This window comes from Camponotus vicinus, unplaced genomic scaffold, assembly GCF_025532165.1.
Source record: "Camponotus vicinus isolate PSW18456_S1 unplaced genomic scaffold, iyCamVici1.0 SCAF_8, whole genome shotgun sequence".
NCBI lineage: Eukaryota > Metazoa > Arthropoda > Insecta > Hymenoptera > Formicidae > Camponotus > Camponotus vicinus.
The window spans coordinates 2,312,818-2,334,528 of record NW_028141980.1 but is presented as its reverse complement, the minus strand read 5'-3'; the positions used below and the strand labels follow the sequence as shown (position 1 = coordinate 2,334,528).

The 21,711-nt window shown below is 43.2% G+C and overlaps 4 protein-coding genes across 4 annotated transcripts; all 4 read right to left on the bottom strand.

Annotated features, from left to right (window-relative positions):
* Window positions 1-5,596: 5,596 nt before the first annotated feature.
* On the bottom strand, window positions 5,597-6,142 carry LOC145976275 (uncharacterized). The gene has a single exon (XM_083107346.1). It carries the CDS (start codon window positions 6,140-6,142, stop codon window positions 5,597-5,599), a length of 546 nt encoding a protein of 181 aa, XP_082963472.1.
* Window positions 6,143-7,588: 1,446 nt separating this feature from the next.
* LOC145976274 (uncharacterized) lies at window positions 7,589-8,131 on the bottom strand. Its single transcript, XM_083107345.1, has one exon. The coding sequence runs from the start codon at window positions 8,129-8,131 to the stop codon at window positions 7,589-7,591; it is 543 nt and encodes a 180-aa protein (XP_082963471.1).
* Window positions 8,132-8,170: 39 nt separating this feature from the next.
* LOC145976273 (uncharacterized) lies at window positions 8,171-9,578 on the bottom strand. The gene is made up of 2 exons (XM_083107344.1): window positions 8,979-9,578; window positions 8,171-8,908 (listed from the first exon to the last, which is right to left on the bottom strand). Exons 1-2 carry the CDS (start codon window positions 9,576-9,578, stop codon window positions 8,171-8,173), a joined length of 1,338 nt encoding a protein of 445 aa, XP_082963470.1.
* Window positions 9,579-13,468: 3,890 nt separating this feature from the next.
* On the bottom strand, window positions 13,469-15,202 carry LOC145976272 (uncharacterized). Its single transcript, XM_083107343.1, has one exon. The coding sequence runs from the start codon at window positions 15,200-15,202 to the stop codon at window positions 13,469-13,471; it is 1,734 nt and encodes a 577-aa protein (XP_082963469.1).
* Window positions 15,203-21,711: the final 6,509 nt, after the last annotated feature.

The following is a 21,711-nucleotide window of genomic DNA, read 5'->3' as shown; positions in this document are numbered from 1 at the left end:
GGTGCGCTCGGTTGTAATTTAATGCGCGAAACAGGATCGCGTCGCGAAGGATGGAATACGCGGTGCAGTTGGATCGAGAACACTCGACTCGGGGCGGCTCAGAGCTCCACCTTCCGTGATGGTCCAGCTGCGGATTAGGCGGATGCACTCGTACGTCGGAATCGAGATCACTCGGCTAAGACGGAGCTCGCTCCACCTTTCGTCCTCGGTAATTCGTGCTCGGTAGGATTTTCGGATCGTTCTCTGTAGCTTACTGCTAAGAGCGGATTAGGAAAATGGTAATAAGGTGCCGAAACGTGGCCTTTTTATACCCCGGCTAATTGCTCGCGTCGGCGCGCGCGGCGGTGTAACCCCTTCCGAACGGTTTTTCGGAAACGGTGCGGTCGGGCCCGTTCGGAGGGGTTCGGGTTGCGCGCCGAACGCGGGTTTTCGCCGGGCGGCGGTTCGGGCCACGTCGGCTATGATCGGCGGTGTTCGGCCGTTTTGAGCCCTTAACGGCTCTGGGCCGTAATTAAACGATTAAAAAGGTGGGCGCACCGCGCCCCTGCCTCTGCCCGGCGGGTGTTCTGCCGGGCGGCAGCTTCCGGCTGGTGTTCTGCCGGGAATTCGTAACGATGCATCGGGATGCATCGTTACAATCTCTTTTAATTTCCTCCAGATTTCTTCTGTTGACTCGTTACTCAGGTTTTAATCCATTCTGCCCTTTCCGTTTTTTCCTTGTAAAAGGTCCTTGCTTCGTCATCTCATCTTATTCTTGTCTTCATTTCCGCGGACCTTTCCTCCTCTTCTTTCTTCTCTTCCCTCTCCACCCTCATCTTCACTGTCACGGGCATATGATCCGAGTCCACTATTTCCCCTACTTTAAATTCCTTAACCTTATCTACACAAATTTCGTTCGCTATTACATAGTCTATCACTGTATTACCTCTCGCCCCTATATATGTAAACTCTCCCTCTCTGTCTCCGTTTATCGTTCCATTCAGAATATATCCTCCTATGTCCGTAACTAAATCTAGTAGATCCCACCCGCTGTTACCTATAATTTTATCCTTACTTTTCCTGCCTATCCCTTCTTCTTCATCCTTTATTCCTTCCTCTCCTATCCTTATATTAAAATCGCCCCCTATTATAACATTCTCCCCCTATTTTCTTCTACTATTTCTCTTATAACCTCTTTGATACTTTCCCATTTTCCTTGATAATATATCGATACAATTATTAAATCCTTTCCATTCTTCCCTTCCTTCATTCTGGTTACTGTCCAATCCTCCTCACTTTTCTCAATCATCTCCCCATCTTCTACCCCCCTCCTTTCTTGTTTCCTATTATAAAACCTCCCTTTGTCCTATCTTCTTTATTATCCCTTTTTGCGTATCTGCACTCCCACATGTGGGTATTCGGCAAATATCCTTTTAATTTATTCCAACCCTTCTCCTCTACCCACGTCTCGCACAAGCTAATAAAATCAAACTCTTTAATATATTCCCAAAAATCTCTGTCCTCTTTCAACCCTGCAACGTTCCAAAAGATCATCCTTAACTCTGAGTTTATTTTCTTGCTTCTTTTACCTCCGTCCTTCCTCTTTCTTTTATCTTCCTTTGCCTCTCTCTCTTCTCCGTCTCCTTCTCGGCTCTTTCCTAAAAATTCTTCCTTTTTCTTATCTCCTCTCCCTCCTCGTTCCATACGTACAACTCACTCTCTGTATACATTTTTCTGTATCCTACTTTTACCTTCTTTCCTCCTTCCCTTTCTTTTCTTGCTCGTTCCCTCAGTCTTCTCTACACCTCTCTCTTCTCCTTTGTCATATCGTGGTCGATGAAAATATTCCTACCATATAATTTGCTCTTTTTTTTCATTATCTTTTCTTTTTCCTCCCACTTCTCCATCTCTACCATTACCACTCCTCTCCCACTCTCCCTCCCAATCACCTCTATTTCTTTAATGCTTTCCTTAGCGCCAAATTCTTTCTCCAAAAATGCTTTGGCTTCCTCTTTTAAACCATTCTTCCCCGGATTCAATCCTCTTATGATCACCTCATTTTTTCTTTCCTTCTTCTCTTTTTCCTCCATTATTCTCTTTAACTTCCTCACCTCTTCTCCTATCTCGTTCATAGACTCCGCCTTTCTGTCTTGTTGTTGTTCCTCTCCTTTTCTCCCTTCTAATAAAATAATCACTTTCTCGGTTATCTCTTCTATCCTTTCTTCCCACTTTTCATTTCCTTCTTCTTCCTGCCTCTCTAGTATTTTGATTCTTTCCTCCAAATCATCTATCTTTCCCTCCAATCTTTCTTTTCTGATCTTCCAATTTTCTTTTATTTCTCTCATCTCCATCCTCATGCCAACCATCTCCTCTTTTAATTCTCTTAACATCATAACCAAAGCTCCTTTCCGTTCCACCTTCTCCTCTTCCTTTTCCGTCTCTCCTTCCTTCTCTTCCGCCCGCTTCACCCCCGGCGGTGTCCTCATCGTTATGTTATGCCTCTTAAAACTTTCTTCAGCTTACTTTTCTATTTCCTCTCTTTTTCTCTTGTGTTTTACTGCCTCCTTGTCTTCTTCTTGCCCTGCACAAATTCCAAAATGCTAGTCGAATTTGCTCTCTCTCTTCCTCTCAGTTGTTCTACCTTCCTTCCTCTCTTCCCCCTCTCCTTCTCCTTTGACATGAGTCCGATCTTCCTTATTCTTAAACTTAGCTACTATATTGTATGACATCAGCCTAATGCATCCCCACCCTCACACAGGCCGCTCCGTCTGTACTACTAAGCTTCCTATCTATATGTCACTTATTCTATGCCCTGTGCTCAAACAATCCACCAGTCACCGCTTCCCTAGATTATCCCTAGCCTTATGTTATCTTTTCTACTCTAACCTCCCTTCCAACTGAAATCTTTATCAACCTAATTAAACTTCATCCTATGTATCTTCCTACCTCCCTCCAATTCTATCGCCTCCTCCGCTAATCACCTCCCCTCTCTCACTATCTCCACTCCCGGCGCCCTTCTCCAAATGCAGACCCTCACGCTATTCTATGCTACGCACGCCTGTCACATCCGCTCACTCACACATCCACTAACCAAGTCCCTGTTATTCCTTAATTATTAAAACCTATTTATAAAATTTTGTTATCATTTATAAAATAGTGTCCATAATTCATGAAAACTGTTTTTCTCATTGTTCGCGAGTGAACGCGGATTGCCGCGACAGCGAAGAGTTTTGAGAGCGCGGCGAACGGACGACCATAGACAATTTATTAAAACTAAAAGACTTCACACCACGTAACTTTTTTTTGTTTTTGATTTTTATTTTAAGACACCAAAATAATAATTTACGAAAAAATATATATATATATACAGGGTGAGCCATTTTAATTAACGCACGCAATTATTTCGGAAACAAAGCATTTTAGAGAAAAATGTTTCAGACAAAAGTTTTATGGTTTCGAGGGGGCCATAAGATGGTATCATTGGTTTGACACTGAAGAGTCATTTGAAGGTCACGTGAAGGTCACTTCAATTTTTTTAAATGGAACACCCTATATATTTTTGCACACTCTTGTAGCTTATCTCGAGGGCTTTCCAAAACACTATAATTAAGTACCTTTTCGTTAAGTACTTTTTGAGTTATGAGGCTTGAAATAATTTCTTAATTTTACATAAACCGTAAAATATCTTGTAAAATATTCATTTTTCGATCATCTTACCTTAATACTTTTACGTACAAAATAATGAGAGGAATCAATTGGTGTAAAGAAAACACATAGTTGTTTTTAAGAAAAAATATGGAATTGTTAATTGCAAATTACATATTTTTTCTTCAAAACAACTATGTGTTTTCTTTACACCAATTGATTCCTCTCATTATTTTGTACGTAAAAGTATTAAGGTAAGATAATCGAAAAATGAATATTTTACAAGATATTTTACGGTTTATGTAAAATTAAGAAATTATTTCAAGCCTCATAACTCAAAAAGTACTTAACTAAAAGATGCTTAATTATAGTGTTTTGGAAAGCTCTCGAGATAAGCTACAAGAGTGTGCAAAAATATATGGGGTGTTCCATTTAAAAAAATTGATATGACCTTCACGTGACCTTCAAATGACTCTTCAGTGTCAAACCATTGATACCATCTTATGGCCCCCTTGAAACCATACAACTTTTGTCTGAAACATTTCTCTCTAAAATGCTTTGTTTCCGAAATAATTGCGTGCGTTAATTAAAATGGCTCACCCTGTATAATGTACAAAAGGCTGAAGAATTTATCTGCTTTCAGATAATCGAGCGGTTTTAACACAGCGGTTTTTATCGAAGCGAAGCGGTTTGACGAAAAGCGGTTTAGCGAAAAATGCGGTTTAGCGAAAAGTGCGAGACTGCCAGGTGCCCACGTGCGGTGCCCGTTATATAGCGAGCGGAATTTGGGCCCTTTGCGACGTGGACCAATAAATTTTATAATTTAGCGGTGACCTCAGGGCGCCGCGTACAATTGGCCGTCGATGAGGTCTGACGTTGAAAATTCTTTGGTTGTCATGCGCGCAATCTTTTTCGATCAGCTGATTGGCAATCAGCTTATCGTGACGTATGGGGCGCGTATGCCCGTACGCTACGCTAATTTTGTCGACGGTTGACAATGTTGTAAGCGTTTATGACAAGCGTTTCTTAAGCGATGATAAAACGAGAGATAACGGGAACGGTTGAATTTTTCTGAAGGATCGAAGGCTCGAGAAGACTCTTGACGCCTGTTAAATTCAAATTCTCGAATTAGCGAATATTATTTAGAAATTTATGATAATTTTAATCCGGGATAATTTTTATGTTTTTCGAACATTCCGCCCGCCTCGTCAGTACATGACGAAATATGTGAGTGTGTTCGTGCACGGACAGGTGTCGCGAACGGTTCCATCGATGAGTTGTTGATCGTGATCAATGAATGGAATGCGATAGTGACGTAGTACACAGGCACGTGTTGATCAGTTCATTCGAGTCATTCGTGAGAATAAGTAACGCGTGAATGTGATGAGATTTATACAGTGGTGAATAATGAGAAAATGTACAGAGTGATTTTGTAAATAATCTCGCGAATGTAGTGAAACTCAAGAATGATTGTGAACGTCAAGAATCGCAATGTGGAGTGCTGTAATAAGTGAAAGTGAGCACGAAATTCTAAAGTCAGAAAGAGAACAGAAAAAAAAGAACTGATAACGAGGTTCGCGGATCGCACATAATATCGAATGTGTATGAATATAATTGAATATGATTACGCGCAGTGCGATTCCCGGAAATATGATACAGTGAGATATAATACAATGAGCGGGTGAAACATTTATTAAAGAAAATTCGGAGTCTATTTGAGCTCATGAATCCGAGTGCGGTGAAGGTGGTTCAGTGTCAGCTTCCGGCATGAGGACGATTTTCGTAAGTGGCCGGATGAGCTCCGAGAATGCGGTGCGTAGGGTGACCACGCGTGTCACGCCGTCGTCCCCGGGGTGCAGTCTCGTTATCCGGGCGAGTGGCCAACGTGTTGGAGATGTCGTCTCCGACCGCAGGAGGCACAGGTCGCCGACGTTGGGGCCGGTCTCGTTCCTCTGCCACTTCGGTCTGCAAGTCAGCGTCTGGAGATACTCGCGCGATCACCGTTCCCAGAAGTGATCGCGCATTTTTGAAGAAGCTGCCATCGTGACAGCGTGTTGTCCCTCTCGTCCAGCAGTGATGGCTCGGGTACGACTAGCAGAGAAGCTCCAATCAGAAAGTGACCGGGTGTGAATGCTGTCAAGTCGTCCGAATCGTCGGTCAATGGCTGCAGCGGGCGCGAGTTGAGACATGCCTCCACCTGTGTGAGGAGGGTGGTCATTTCCTCGAAGGTGAGTGTTGCCTCGCCGATGATCCTTCGGAGGTGGTGCTTCGTTGACTTGACGGCTGCCTCCCAGAGTCCGCCGAAGTGAGGTGCAGCGGGTGGGTTAAACCGCCACCTTATGCCGTCTGAAGCTGCTGCCTGTGCGATGCGACGGCCGTCGGCAGTTGAGGCGCGGAACATCTCTCGGAGTTCTCGGCTTGCTCCGATGAAGTTGATGCCGCAGTCCGAGAACACCTCGTGACAGAGTCCCCGTCTGGAAAGGAAGCGACGGAAGGCAGCCAGGAACGCCTCAGCCATGTAGTCGGAGACAACCTCTAGGTGAACTGCCTTGGAACTGAGACAGACAAAAACAGAGATGAAACCTTTGTTTGCTCGATGGCCTCGCCCCTTGCTGGTCCGGATGAGGATCGGACCGGCGTAGTCAACCCCAATACGCAGGAATGGAGGCGCAGGAGTCACTCGTTTCTGAGGGAGGTTGCCCATCAGTGGCTGCGGTACGGTGGCTCGCCATCGCGTGCACATGACACATCGATGTATCTGGCTTTTAACTATAGCTCTTCCTCGCGGGATCCAGAATCGTTGGCGAAGCAACCCGAGGGTGAGTTGCACTTCTCCGTGCAGAGTTCTACGGTGGCAGGAATCCACCAGGAGTCTTGCCATCCAGGAGTCCGGCGGAATGATGATTGGGTGCCGTTCGTCGTGAGACAGGATGGCGTGTTTGAGTCGGCCTCCGACTCGCATTACGCCGCTGTCGTCGAGATGAGGACTCAACCTGGTGAGCGGACTGGTGGCAAGGCACGTTCCTTGCTCAGTAATGAGACTTCGGTATGGTAGTGCAGTGCCTGTGAAGTTCGAACCCATCGTAGGAGTGCGTCGTCGATCTCGTGTGACTCGAGAGTTTGTGCGGTGTCAGTGGGATTGTGCGTCCTCCGTGTGGTTTTTCGTCGCCATCGAAGACACCAAGCCGTCATCCTGATCAGCCGGTGCAGTGATGAAAAGCGGAGAAGGTCTGACTCGGTGATGGCCTTGCCGACGGCAATGAGCGAGCCGACGGCTCGTTGCTCCGGCAGTTCTGCGTCTGGCAAGACGCAGTCGTCGCTTGGCCAAAGTGCTTTGTCCCCCAGCAGCCAGGCTGGTCCTATCCACCATAGCGGATGGCCGATCAAGTCACTCGGCTAGACTCCTCGGGAGGCGCAGTCGGCCAAATTGTCTCGTCCCGGTACATAGCGCCATTGAGCCTCGGGTAGTTGGACCTGGATCTGCGACACCCTGTTGGCCACGTAGGTCTTCCAGCGGGAGGCGTGTCCTTGGATCCAGTGCAGCGTGACCCTAGAGTCAGATCACAGGAAGACTGGCGCTGTGGACAGACCTAGAAGAGTGCGCGTGTGAAGAGTGAGGTTCGTCAAGAGAGTGGCCGCGCACAACTCGAGTCGCGGCAATGACACTGGCTTCACAGGAGCGACCTTGCCCTTGGCAGCCAGCAAGTGCGGTGTGATCAGTGGTGGAGGTACACCATCGCGGCGTATCCTCGCTCCGAGGCGTCGGCGAACCCGTTTCGACCTGTGCGTGCGGTCCGTCGCTGCCTAACCAGCGAGAGATCCTGATCTCGTTCAGGTGCGGAAGGTCGGAGAGGAGATTCCTCCAAGATAGCGCGTCTGACGACGGAAGAGTAGTGTCCTAGTCCAACTTCTTCAGCCAGGCGGACTGGATCAGAATTTTGGCTCGCATGGTAACTGGAGTGAGTCAACTTAGTGGATCGAAAATCCGTGCGGTTTCGGACAGGACGCGCCTTTTAGTGAGTTCCGTGAAGTGACGCGCCTGCATCGAGAACGTGAAGTGATCATTGGTCGGGTGCCAGTGAAGATCTAGTGTCGCGTGACTCTCGTGCGGCCAAGAGTGCGGTGAGCTGGTGATCCGGTGCTCGTACGGGACTCCAGCCAGGATGCTGATGTTGTTGGCCGCCCACTTCCGAAGCGGAAACCCGCCCGCCGTGCAGAGACTGCGTAACTCCTGTTGCAATGTGATGGCTTCCGAGATGGTGCTCGCTCCGGTGACGACGTCGTCCACGTAAGTATGGCGGCGCAGCGCGACAGCTCCACGCGGGAGTCGCAGACCCTCGTCGTCAGCCAGCTGGCGTAGGATCCGTATGGCGAGGAATGGCACGCAAGCCAGGCCATACGTAACCGTTCGTAGGCGGTATTCACGGATGTCGTCGGCGGTACGGTGCCGCCAGAGTATCCGTTGGTGATCGCGGTCCTCCGGATGGATGAGGATTTGGCGGTACATCTTTTCAATGTCCGTCACGAAGACGTAGCGGTGCCAGCGTCAACGTAGGAGCACGTCGGCGAGAACTGGCAGGAGGTTGGCGCCCGTCAGCAGATTGGCGTTCAGAGAGGTGCCCGAGGTTGTGAGCTGCGAGCCGTTGAACACGATCCTGAGCTTCGTCGTGGTGCTTGTTTCCCGCAGCACTCCATGGTGCGGTAGGTAGCACTTAGCGGTGTTTTCTGGTTCGGATGAGGTGCTAATGACCTCCATATGTTGCAGGTCCTCGTATTCCTGCATGAAGCTGCGGTAAAGATTGCCGAATCGAGCATCCCTTGAGCAGCGGCGCTCCATTGTGTTGAGCAGACGCTCGGCTGGCTTGCGGGTCTCGGCGAGAGAAGGCGGTGCTCCAGTGAACGGCAATCTGACAACGTACCGTCCTGCGCTGGTGCATGTGTGCTTGCGGGTGAAGAGGTCCTCACACCTCTTCTCTTCAGGAGTGAGAGCGACGGGCTCTCTTTCCTGCTCCCAAAACAGCTGCACCAGGTCGTTCAGCTCGTGATCGACCGAGCATTGGTGGGAGCTTCTTGTGTCGTGAAGCGATGCAGTCCTAAGGCCTCCTGACAAGATCCAACCCATGGAGGTCTTCTGGGCGATGGGCTCGTCCGCTCGACTCTTGCGGAGCCTTTCTTCCAGGATAGTTGAGCACATGTCGGCGCCAAGTAGGAGCTCGATCGGATCCTGATCCAGGAATCCGCCAGTTTGAGGCCGCGAATATGCGGTTGATGATTTTGGCCCGTGCTGTGGGCCCGGAATACGCGGAAAGGCTCGGTAGCACGTACGCGGAGACGGTGAGAGTAACTCCAGTTACTCCGGAAGAGAGTGCCATCGTTATTTTTCCCCGAATGGTTCCTGAGCGGGCTCCTCCAATCCCGACGATCGCCAGTGAGCTGTGAGAGCGTGGCAGGCGCAGCCTTTGCGCCAGGGCTTCCCCGACGATGGACACTTTGGACCCCTGGTCGATCAGGACTCGGACTGCATGAGGTCTTCCGAAGTGATCGGTGATGGTCACTCGACCGGTGGCGAGAAAGATCGCTTTGCGGTCTGCGGTTGGTCGCACGGCGGAAAGAGAACTGACCTCGGCGGATGAGTACGCGTCGTAAAGCAGCGTGTGGTGTCGTGACTTGCACGTGAAACAAGTTTTCACAGACTGACATTTGGCCAGGAAATGATTGCCGAGACAATTGAAGCACAGTCTGTTTGCTTCCACGAAGTTCTTTCTGTCGCTCGCGGTTTTCGACTTGAACTCCGTGCACTGCATGAGGGAGTGCTTTCCCTTGCATGCGGCGCACGTCGAGGAGTCGCGCTTCACGAAATGCGATTTCGCGGACCGGGAAGTTTCTCCGGATTTCGCGACGGAGTTCGGCTGCACAACGTTGAGTGTGAGGATCTCCTTGGATATGAAATCCATCAGGACGGTATTACTCGGCGGATCGACGGAATCGCGTATGGAGGACTCCTATTCCATCCGAGTTAGCTGATCGAATCGCTCAACGAGCAAGTGATTGAAGAGGTCCATCCCGTGCGTGGCAATAGGCCTGTCAATGCTCTCCTGGGCGTTGATGGCAGTCGTGGCGGCGTTGTAAATGCGACTTAACTCGTCGGCGGTCGCGGCTTTCATTTTCGGCACGGCGGTATAAGCAGCGAAGTTGACGCGAATGAGTTCCCGCTTGTTCTCGTAATGCGAACTCAGAATCTTCCACGCCCGCTCATAATTGCCCACGACAATTGGTAATGACTGGATTAACTTTTCCGCAGGACCTTACAAGCTACGGAGATAATGCAGCTTCTCTACGTTGGAGATTGACGGATTGTCCCGTATTATGAACAGGAAGATATCGCGGAACGCTGGCCAATCTTCGTACGCGTCAGAGAACGCCTGAAGTTTTATCCGCGGCAGCGATGTCTTGAGGGCGTGCTCCTGGTGAGCCTCGGTCTTGGGACGACACGTCTTTGAGTTTGTTCGCGTACCAGACTAACGTGCTCCGCTGTGTCACGTAAGTTGATTTCGCGATATCGATAAAATCAGCTTTTGCGTACTCACTCTCGAGATATTTGTCTTTCAGCGCTGTCCTTATGAGTTCGTGGGCCTCGAACTTATTCCACAGAGTCTCGTGGAGGCGAGCTTGGATGGTTTCGGCGGTGATGTTCGAGACGCTCATCTTGCGCAGATTGTCCACGGAGCGAGACGTTCGCCCGTGGATGTCGTTCTGTGCTTCTAGCAACGCCTTCAAGTCGGCACTCATGTTCACTGATTGCATTCTGTTCAGATTCGCGCACTGAACGACACACGAGAATTTCACCCACGAACTGCGGATGCGGATGATGATCCGGCTCGAAGGACCAGAAATGTTCGCGGGTGAACGCGGATTGCCGCGACAGCGAAGAGTTTTGAGAGCGCGGCGAACGGACGACCACAGACAGTTTATTAAAACTAAAAGACTTCACACCACGTAACTTTTTTTTGTTTTTGATTTTTATTTTAAGACATCACAATAATAATTTACGAAAAAAAATATATATATATATAATGTACAAAAGGCTGAAGAATTTATCTGCTTCAGATAATCGAGCGGTTTTAACACAGCGGTTTTTATCGGAGCGAAGCGGTTTGACGAAAAGCGGTTTAGCGAAAAATGCGGTTTAGCGAAAAGTGCGAGACTGCCAGGTGCCCACGTGCGGTACCCGTTATATAGCGAGCGGAATTTTGGACCCTTTGCGATGTGGACCAATAAATTTTATAATTTAGCGGTGACCTCAGGGCGCCGTGTACAATTGGCCGCCGATGAGGTCTGATGTTGAAAATTTTTTGGTTGTCATGCGCGCAATCTTTTTCGATCAGCTGATTGGCAATCAGCTGATCGTGACGTATGGACGCGCATGCCCGTACGCTACGCTGATTTTGTCGACGGTTGACAATGTTGTTGTAAGCGTTTATGACAAGCGTTTCTTAAGCGATGAAAAAACGAGAGATAACGGGAACGGTCGAGTTTTTCTGAAGGATCGAAGGCTCGAGAAGATTCTTGACGCCTGTTAAATTCGAATTCTCGAATTAGCGAATATTATTTAGAAATTTATGAGAATTTTAATCCGGGATGATTCTTATGTTTTTCGAACACTGATGTTAATAAAATGAAAAATGGGACTTCTGCAAATGTGCTAATTGATAAATTGAGATGAACAAAAATTTTAGAAGAATTTTTGGTAATTATTTACTTATACGGACCACCTTTCGATTTCAATAATTCTCACATATGTTATCAAGATCATCACTCTGAGTAATATTGTGAAGGTTTTAGTTGGCGGTCATTGTTTATTAAAAAGTTCACAAACAAAAAATGTCTAATGAATAATATGTAATTTTATGACACCGTATATAAACTATGTTGTCATTTGACATTGTTTATCTTTCTTATATTGAAATCAGATAGTGGAACAATGATAGGCTTCTATGTTTTTGATATTTCTTATAACTTTGAAAATATTTAAGAAAAGGTGAGTTAGTACAAGACAAATTGTTGTACAGTTAATTGTGAAGTTCTACGAGTTTCTCGCTTTAACAACAAAATATGATGAGTTATTAAACTATTTGTGCGCGAAAAATGTTACATTTGTAACTTTCTGTGCGAAGTGGTGTATCCCGCAACACAAACACGGGTGGGTTAAGTTATATCTTCTGAAAGTGGAGCCCCCCGCAGCGGGGCGGAACACACTGTCCACGCATGTACTTTCCAAGATGAAGCAAAGTTCATTTAATCTTGACCTCCATTAAGAGTAAATTTTGCTTTGCGGGATACACTTCACTTTGCATAGAAAGTTACAAATCTATGTGAAATTATGCAACAATTGACTTTTCTTTCGATAAATGTATTAATGAACTTATGAAACTTCTTTTGTTTATATCTTTTTAATACGCAATGATCGCCGACTAAAACCTTCACAACATTACTCAGAGTGATGATCTTGATAACATATATGAGAATTATTGAAATCGGGAAGTGGTCCATATAATTAAATAATTACCGAATTTTTGATGCCTAAAACTAACTTATTGCATGACGATAGTAAGAAAAACTTATTTTTAGCAGGTGTTAAGTTACATAAATATCGGGAATTAAATCTTTCCAATTTTGAGAAATTATTTCCATTCCTGAGCAATATTTGTTGAGTAATATATGTTTTACTGACTAGGTAATAGATTCGAGTGCGGAGACATCTGAAACATCAGAAAATATTTTATCACAAAGTTCATCTGAAGATGCTCACAGTTTGAAAAGGCAGGACGCTTTTACAGGCAAATTAACGTTTGCTTAAGAATGAAAATTATTGATATCAAAGAAATTTTACAAACATTCAAGGGAGAGAAATTATAAAATCTTATAAAAAATACAAGTTTCTGACGCGAAAATCTAGAATGCTAGTTGTCGATATCATTCTGACAGAATTATTGAATGAAACTTCTCAGTAACTTCATTTTATATTTTTTACATGTTAAAATTTGTATTTTCATAATATACGTGAATATGGATATTTCCATTTTCATTCATTCATTTTGTTTTCAATTTGAAAAATGATAATTTCCTATACAGGGCGATCCCGAAAAACCTTCCGTCTGTAAAATGACGTATTCCTGACACCATTCTAAGACAATTTTTCCTTTGGCAAAATTTCGTCCGAAGTTTAGTTTTTGAATTATTAAGGGCAGGTTCTCATGCCGGCACCCAAAAAAAAGGTCATTTTCTCGAATTTTTTTCTCACAGAAGGAAATGAATAAAAGAGTCAAACTTTTTGTCACTTATTTATTTACTTTTAGGGTACAAAAAAAAATTTTTTTTATTACAACATAATGTCACAAAAATTTCTGACCAGCCCGGTTTTGTGACCGTCTCAAAAAAAAGTAGTCGCACTATGATCACTCTAGCACCTGTAAAAATTATCAGAAATGAAAAATCAAAGAATTTTTAGAAAATATATGAGTGTAGTTGGATCCTGAACTAGAATCTTTAACTTAAGTTGAAAATTAAATTAATGGCAAACATTTACATTTTTGTTACCAATTTTTCACTTTTTTTCCGCTCTTTAAAGTTCTGTCAAAAAAAAAAAAAACATATCATCTTGATTCTAGTTCAGGATCCAATAAATCAAATCTACTTTAAAATAAAAAAAAAATGAAGTCGATCCATTAAGTAGTTTTTGAATAATCTTGATCATAAGCTAAGGAAACACGATTTTACAGCAGACGCGTTTAAAGATTTGATTAAAAGTTTTTTGGGGTTAATATCAACAAAATATACCTTGCGGCTAATCAGCGAATCCGGGGTAATACACTAGCCCTTCCTCTACTTCATACTGCTCCTGCAGTTTTATTTGGTCATCTTTTTTGGATAGTGCAGCTGCTTTTGCTGCATCCGTCAAACTGTTCTCAGCCGCAGTAACACGCTTTGCATCTGCGAACCGGGCAAAATTGTTGGCTTCAAGTCCAACGGCGATTCCCAACACATCCATAATTTTGAGAAGGGTAATGTGCCCTTCATTGAAGAGGCTGATCGCTATGTACGTGGCAATTTCGACAGTTTTAGCGCCGCAGTGAAGGTGTTTTGGAGCAAGCTTCCACACGTAGGCATTCACAGATTCATTAGAATTTTGGGTATTACCTCCAGTACATCGTCCCATTAAGTCGTCAGATGATAAAACTTCAAAAACGGGCTTTATAGCTTTTTGAACTTCGTCTGTAAGAGGGTGCTTGTGTTTAAATGACTCAAGATTGCCGTAGGCTTCAGCTACGCGCCATTTACACCAACTCTCTTTGCCAGCCGGACAGTGCATGTGCTGCGGTTTTTCATCAGTCGAAATGTTGTGATAAAACACAGCCCACACGGCATTTTTCATTTTTTCAACTGAATCTGGATTTCTTCTAATGGCCAAACCGTAGTACATCGTCAAATCTGAAATTTTCTTGTCTGTCAGCTTGCCTGCGCCCTTACCTCCGAGGCCCTTAGTTTGTTTCTTCACAGCTCGAAGTCGAGTACCCATACGTTTTTGAACGTGTCCAACACATTCTTTTTTTTTCACAATAAGGTCTTTGTATGGATTCATATCTAGAATCGCTTTGAAAGTTTTTGTATCACCGTCACCAATGTAGTGTTCATATTTAATACCAAGCAATTCGACCGAACGGGAGAACATTTCCTTCACCGCGTCAACTTCCATTTTACCGGCACTTCCTTGGTGGTTCGCACTGCATGATTCGGCGTGACTCTCTTTCCACAAACTGTACTCGATTGTTCCTGCTTTACCTTTCCAATTGGTGCAACTTTGACAATACGCCGATTTCACAATTACATCGAGAACTTTATTTGTGTTTTTTCCGATGAGTGTAGCGATACCGAACAATGAAGAGAATCCTCTTTTTTTCCATGAACCGTCGCCTGAAACAGTTACATGTAGAGGCTCTTTCCCAGCTGCAACATTGCCTTCGATTTCTTCTTTCACTGCTTTACTTTGAAAGTGTTTGAAAACAGCTGAAGACGCAGCGTGTAAATTGTCGAGAAAGGTGTAGTAAATATTATTACTAAATGACGCTGTAATGTCTAATATTGAGCAAAACATTTTGAGGTTTTGCAATCCCCCGCCCAACAGACGTATAGCAAACATTAATCGTCTATTTATTTCGCTGGATTGATTTATTTTTGGGCTGGAATCGCATAAACGCGACGAGCAAGAACATTGGGCCACTAGCTTGAAGGAAACGCCTGCCCCGTTGGTTTTCGAAAACTTTATATCTCCATTACAACTTTTACACTTCACAAACTCGCTGACAGCAGAAAAAACGTGTAAAAAATGCAAAATGACGTAATTTGCCGTCATGTCCATAGCCACTTCGTCGTACTCAGCGTTCTTTAATTTTTTTGACGATGTACTCACATAATCCGTTTCACACTCAACACTATATCTATTTCCATGGAAGCTTCTTTTTTTACTTCTTGTTATATTACTCCCGACTTCACTACTGCTCTTTTTTACCAATCTCGGCATGTTTTCAAGCAAAAAATCAGCACACAACTACTGTAACATGCAGCACGTGGTCAACTGACGCTATACGCTATAGCCGTAGGTATTGGTATACATAGAGTCATATCTTCTTCCATTTCGCAATCACGGCATATATAACGACATCTGGTGGTACTTTCGGTACCTCTGCTTACCATAGTATGAATATATAGGCGCGCATTTCAAAAATATTTATGTAAGATACGCTTCGCTTCAACTACCGTTCGATTTTAATTATCGAGTAAAAAAGTAGGTTTCGTTATTATGCCATAACTTTTTTTCTAAATTATTTTCGATTTAACGGTTTTGGGAATACATTCTACATATAATAAGTCATTGAAAAATGAAAAAAAAATCGATTTTTTGGTCGGTCGGGATGAGAACCTGCCCTTAAAGGAAGTAGTTAACGTATGACGGGTCGAATACAAGAGGCAGGCAAGGGTGGCGCGATTCACCGTCAGACGCGGGTGCTTACGCGGGGCGCCTGCTGCGATCAGCTGGTCGCTATACACATACAGACACACATGCGAACACATACTTTCTCTCTCTGTCTGCTGTCTGTCTGTCTGTCTGTCTCTCTCTCTCTCTCTCTCTCTCTCTCTCTCTCATTCGCTCACTCACCTGTAATTTTTTTTTTTTTTTTACGAGAGAGGGGAAAATGCATTTTATGCATACCCACAGGTCGATCCAGTGAGTTATGTGGGACTCGAGTACCAAGTCGAATTACCAACTCGGTACTCCCTACCCACTAAAAACCCCTCTCTTTTCACGAATTTCCTTTGACACACTGTCCCTCTGACTTCCCGAGATTTGTATTCACATAACGTCAAAAAATAGTTATTATTACCTTGTTCGATGACTTTTGATGTATTGCTGTAATTGCTTGAAGGAGAAATGAATTTTCCGATAGATCGTACGTTCTTAAATTTAACGTAGATATCACGTTGCAAAAGACAAGAAATCCACACTAAATTATTAACTGAAAGTTTTTCTTCTTTCATGAACTGTATTCTTTTATAAGCTTTAACGTAATCACATTTATTTACTCACTCGATGAGACGAGAAATTTACTAATGACTCTATCACTAATCACTATTAATCACTGTCGAATAATAACTGTTGGCGATTAAAAATCACTCGATGAAAGAAACACGCGCGGACACGTTACTACACGACGCGACGACGCGACAATGCGACGATAATTACTCGGCGACTGCAAGCAGTTTTTTGTCATGGTAGGTTGCGGTAGGTTAAGGTACTACTGGCGCTATCGAACGCGATCATGTGGTGGATTGAAGAATGCGGTAAACATAATAAACATTTAACATATTAATATTATTATTATCATGAATGTGTGTGATATCCATACATCGTATGATATCTATTTAAAAATTAATTAGATTATAAATAAGTGTTTTTAAAATATTTATTACTTTTACTAGTATCATATAAAATATTAATATTAAATATTTATTTAATATTATTTAATCGCAAGGAGACGCGACTGAACAAGAAATATGTGAACAACAACAAGAGTTATCTTTTCGTGAGAGCTGAGGCGGTATCTCTCCATCTTGAAACGAGAATTCTCTCGTCGTTCTCTGATTTTGAGTTCCTGTGCTGAAGCAAGTATACGCTCAAGATGTCTGAAAGCATCGATCTAAAAAAACATCACCAAATTCGACGGCTCAAATTTCCAATTATGGAAATTCCAGCTTCGAGCTGTCCTTGTCGCAAGCGGTCTCCTCGAGATCACGGAAGGAACCATCGTGAAACCAGAACCGACAGCCAACACGTACACGGCATGGTGCACAAAAAACGCAAAGGCGATGTGCATAATATCGTCCTCAATGGAATATTCACAACTCGAATACCTGATAACCTGTGAAACTGCTGCTGAAATGTGGTCGAAGTTAAGCACAATTCACGAACAGAAAAGTGCTTCGAATAAACTCACGCTCATGACTAAATTCCATGAGTGTAAAATGTCGTCCACTGACTCCGTTGCGCAGCACGTTGCCAAAATAGAAAACATGGCACGTCAATTGAAGGATATCGGAGAGAAATGATCAGAAGTCATTATCATCGCTAAAATCTTGGGAACTCTCCCATCAAAGTTCAACGCTCTGGTAACTGCTTGGGACAGCGTCAGCGAGCGGGATCAAAAGAAGGAGGCTCTCATCGAACGATTGATAAAGGAAGAGAATCGTCTTACAGTCATGGACGAAACTACAAATGCACTGGCAGCGATTAAGGTACAGGACGGAAACATACACTCCAAGGAAAACGCTACGCGCAAGCATCGTAATAGCGATAAATCGTCAGGTAAAAATAAAAGAAAAAATTTTAATTGTCATTATTGCGGTAAAAAGGGTCATATTGCTAGAAATTGTTTTAAGAGACGCGATAGATCGGAAAACAATAAAGATAATGAAAAGTCGAAACGTAAAACGAATAGCAATGATTCCGCGAATCTAGAAGCGTTCTTAGTTTCGGGATCTGATTGTTGTATTCGAATCATGAACTCCGATGTAAAAGATGTTTGGATCTTGGACAGCGGCGCGTTGAAACATGAGTTTTCGTCAGGAATAGTTTATCGATTTAGATGGATCTTATAAAGAAACCGTTAGTCTTGGCGATAATTCTGTCTGTAAAGTGATGGGACGGGGAACGATCTTAATTAAAAGATTAGTCAATAACGAATGGCTTGATGGAAAATTAGAAAACGTTCTTTACATCCCATCACTGCGTAGGAATCTTTTCTCATCCGGAGTATGTACAGAAAAAGGATGTATTTTAAAATTAGAGACAAACGACGTAAGAGTATATCGAGAAGGAAAGATATTAGCTTATGGCATCAAACAAAATAATAATTTATTTAGAATGATGTTCAAGGTAATGGAACGAGATGAGATAAACTCGGCTTCCTCAAAAGATATTGGGACGTGGCATCAACGCTTGGACCATATTAATCGCCAGTCATAACTTGGTATGGCGAATCAACAGCTTATAAAGGGAATTACGGCATCACGCCTCGACGATTTTTTCTGTGAGAGCTGTCAATTCGGAAAGCAGCACCGATTGCCCTGTAAACCAAGGGAGCACAAAAGCAAAACTGAAGTAGGCGAATTTATACATGCCGACCTCTGCGGACCATGTCGGAAGCATCTATCAGTGGATCAAAGTATTTTCTTCTTTTTAAAGATGATCATTCAAGTTTTCGTCATGTTTATTTTTTACGTCATAAGGACGATACATTCGAAAAATTTAAAGAATTTGAACGATTAATTTTTAACAGGTTCGGACGAAGAATTAAAACTATAAGATCTGACAACGGGACTGAATTTAGAAATGTGCGGATGTCTAGTTATATGACGTCACGAGGCATCACGTTGGAAACGTCAGCACCATACGTACACGAACAAAACGGACGCGCTGAGAGAGAGGTGCGCACAATCGTCGAGAGTGCTCGAACCATGCTAACTGCAAAGAATTTACCAAGGAAACTTTGGGCTAAAGCAGTAAATACTGCAATATATATCCTGAATCGTTGTCTATCTTCCCAAACAAATAATACCACGCCTTTTGAACTATGGTACAAGAGAAAACCTGAATTATCTCACATAAGAATTTTCGGAAGTGATGCATACGTTCATGTCCCGAAGGAACAGCGCAAAAAATGGGATCCAAAATCATAGAAACTCATTTTGGTCGGATATCATAACGAATCAACTAACTATCGCCTCTTCAATCCTGCGACCAATCAAGTCATCACAGCCAAAGATGTGATCATAAATGAAAGTCCCATCCAAGACATTAATGATGAAGAAAGAAGATTCAATATGCCCGTAGACAAAGACAGAATCGTCACATTTGAAAATAAACCGAAGGACAATTCTATAAACGGGAATACAAATGAAATCGAGCAAACACACCTCGATGAAGAGAGTGAGGATGAACCTGATATTCGAACTAACGATATCAAAAGTATCGAGAATTTGAATAGGAACGACAGATATAATCTAAGAAATCGAAATTCCATCAAACAACCATCTAGGTATGAAGCATGTTTCACACTGTTCAACTAACCAAAATCGTTTCAAGAAGCGATCTCAGGTGAACATTCGGATGACTGGAAGTCAGCTATTCAAGAGGAGCTTCGCGCTCACAAAAAGAACAATACATGGACAATAATCTCAAGGCCACCTGATTGCAACCCAGTAGGATGTAAATGGGTATTTAAAGTAAAAGAGAATCCATTGTCCAGCAAGATTCGATTCAAGGCCAGACTATGCGCGAAAGGTTTCTCACAAAAGGCTGGAACCGATTTCGAAGAGATATTCTCACCAGTTGTCCGATATGACTCAGTAAGAGTTTTAATGGCGATAGCTGCAATTGAAGACCTAGAAATTGGACAATTCGACGCTTACGTCGAATTGTCCAATTTCTAGGTCTTCAATTGCAGCTTTCTAGGTCTTCAATTGCAGGCAGTTCTTACCTTTCTACATGGAAAGCTGGAAGAAGTCATTTACATGCAGATACCTGATGGAATCGAGACTGATAGAGACGAGAAGATCTGCAAACTGAATCGGCCCTTATACGGCCTGAAGCAAGCAGCTAGATGCTGGAATCAAAGATTTAAGGATATTTTAAAAGAAATCAATTTTAAAGTCAGCGAGGGAGATCAATGTGTATTCTACAGGAACTTTGATCGGGAAAAGGTTTACATCGCATTATACGTAGATGACGGCCTCATATTTGCATCTTCACGAGAAACATTAAACAATATATTCAATGCCTTACGTGAGAAATTTGAAATAACCGAAGGAAAGACTGAAGTTTTCGTCGGAATGGAGATTAAACGTGATCGTGAAAAAAGGACTATCTTCATTCATCAAAAATCATACATCGATCGTATAATAGCATACTTCGACATAGACCAAGCTAAGCCCGTCTCAATTCCAGCCGATCCTCACGCTACATTGTCCTCAAAAGATAATGATATCACGCCAAGCAATTCGATTCCATATCGAGAAGCGATAGGATCATTGTTATTCTTAGCCACAGTGTCGAGACCTGATACCTCTTACGCCGTCGGTCTTGTAAGTCGATTCTTAAATAAGTATGATTTAACCCATTGGCATGCTGTACAAAGAATCTTTAAATATTTGATAGAAACTAAAGACTACGGGATCTTGTATCAAGGAAATAGCGCGAACTATTACAGTTTAGTCGGATATTCAGATTCCGACTTCGCTTCTGATTTAGATAGTAGACGTTCGACAAGCGGTTATATTTTTAAATTAGCTAATGGACCAGTAACCTGGAAATCTAAACGCCAAGATACCGTGAGTTTGAGTACTACAGAAGCAGAGTATATCGCAGCCAGTTTGGCATGTAAAGAAATAATATGGTTAAGAAAGCTTTTGTCAGGTATTGGACATCGATGTTCTCACCCGATAAAACTGTATATTGACAATCAGAGCGCAATTAAACTAGTTAAAAACCAGGAATTTCATAGTCGGACTAAGCACATCGACGTTCAATATCATTTTATTCGCGAGAAATACGAAGACAAGACTATTGACGTCAGATATATCCCTAGCGAAGATCAACTAGCTGATACACTTACCAAACCTCTGCCACGCGCTCAATTTGAGAAACTAAGGTCTAAGATAGGTGTTATTAATTCCACGAACATATAAAATACCGAAAATATTCAAAGGGTAGAAGTGTTGCGATACAGCAATTTAATCAGTTTTTTTCTTTTGTGTATTTGCTTTGTTACATTTTCGGTTTCCTTTTGTTATTTAAGTTGCGCGGGTGACTTACGCTCTGGATCGCGCGCAATATATCGTCAATAATGCGACGGTTATTTCACGGGTGGCGCTCGTGAGCCTCCGCGCCTGCAGCTCCCCCTTTTTCATCTTATTATTATAATTGCCGTTGTAACGCTCTCAGTGTGTGAGTGCCGTGGCTTGTACTCTGGATATAAAATAAAAGGCTCAAGTCTAAGCTCTTGGTTCCACGTTAATTCTTGGTCTGTTTCCCATCAACCACGAAAACCTCAACAGTTTATTTTATTCGTTTCGAATAAAAATCGGAATTACTTCGTACAATATCTCCGAAAGTAATAATCAAATAAAAAAATGTTTCGGACAAAAGTTAATTGTTTTTTTACGTAGAATATGCCTCCGCCATAAAAAATATAGGTTTTCATTTGAAAAAACAAAGTTGACCTTGAAATCACCTTGAGGACGTTCACCAAATGAAAAAAGAATCATGCCATTTTACTCATCCTCGGAATTCGTTCGACACGTGTTTCAGCGATTTTTGCTTTTCTTCTTTGTTTTCGAGTCACTTCGATGTCTCAAGTTAAATGGGACATCGTATATGTATATATATATATATATATATATATATATATATATATTTTTATGTATACATTTCGAATTATAAGTCTGCATTTTTGTAAAAGTGACTCTCCGACTTGC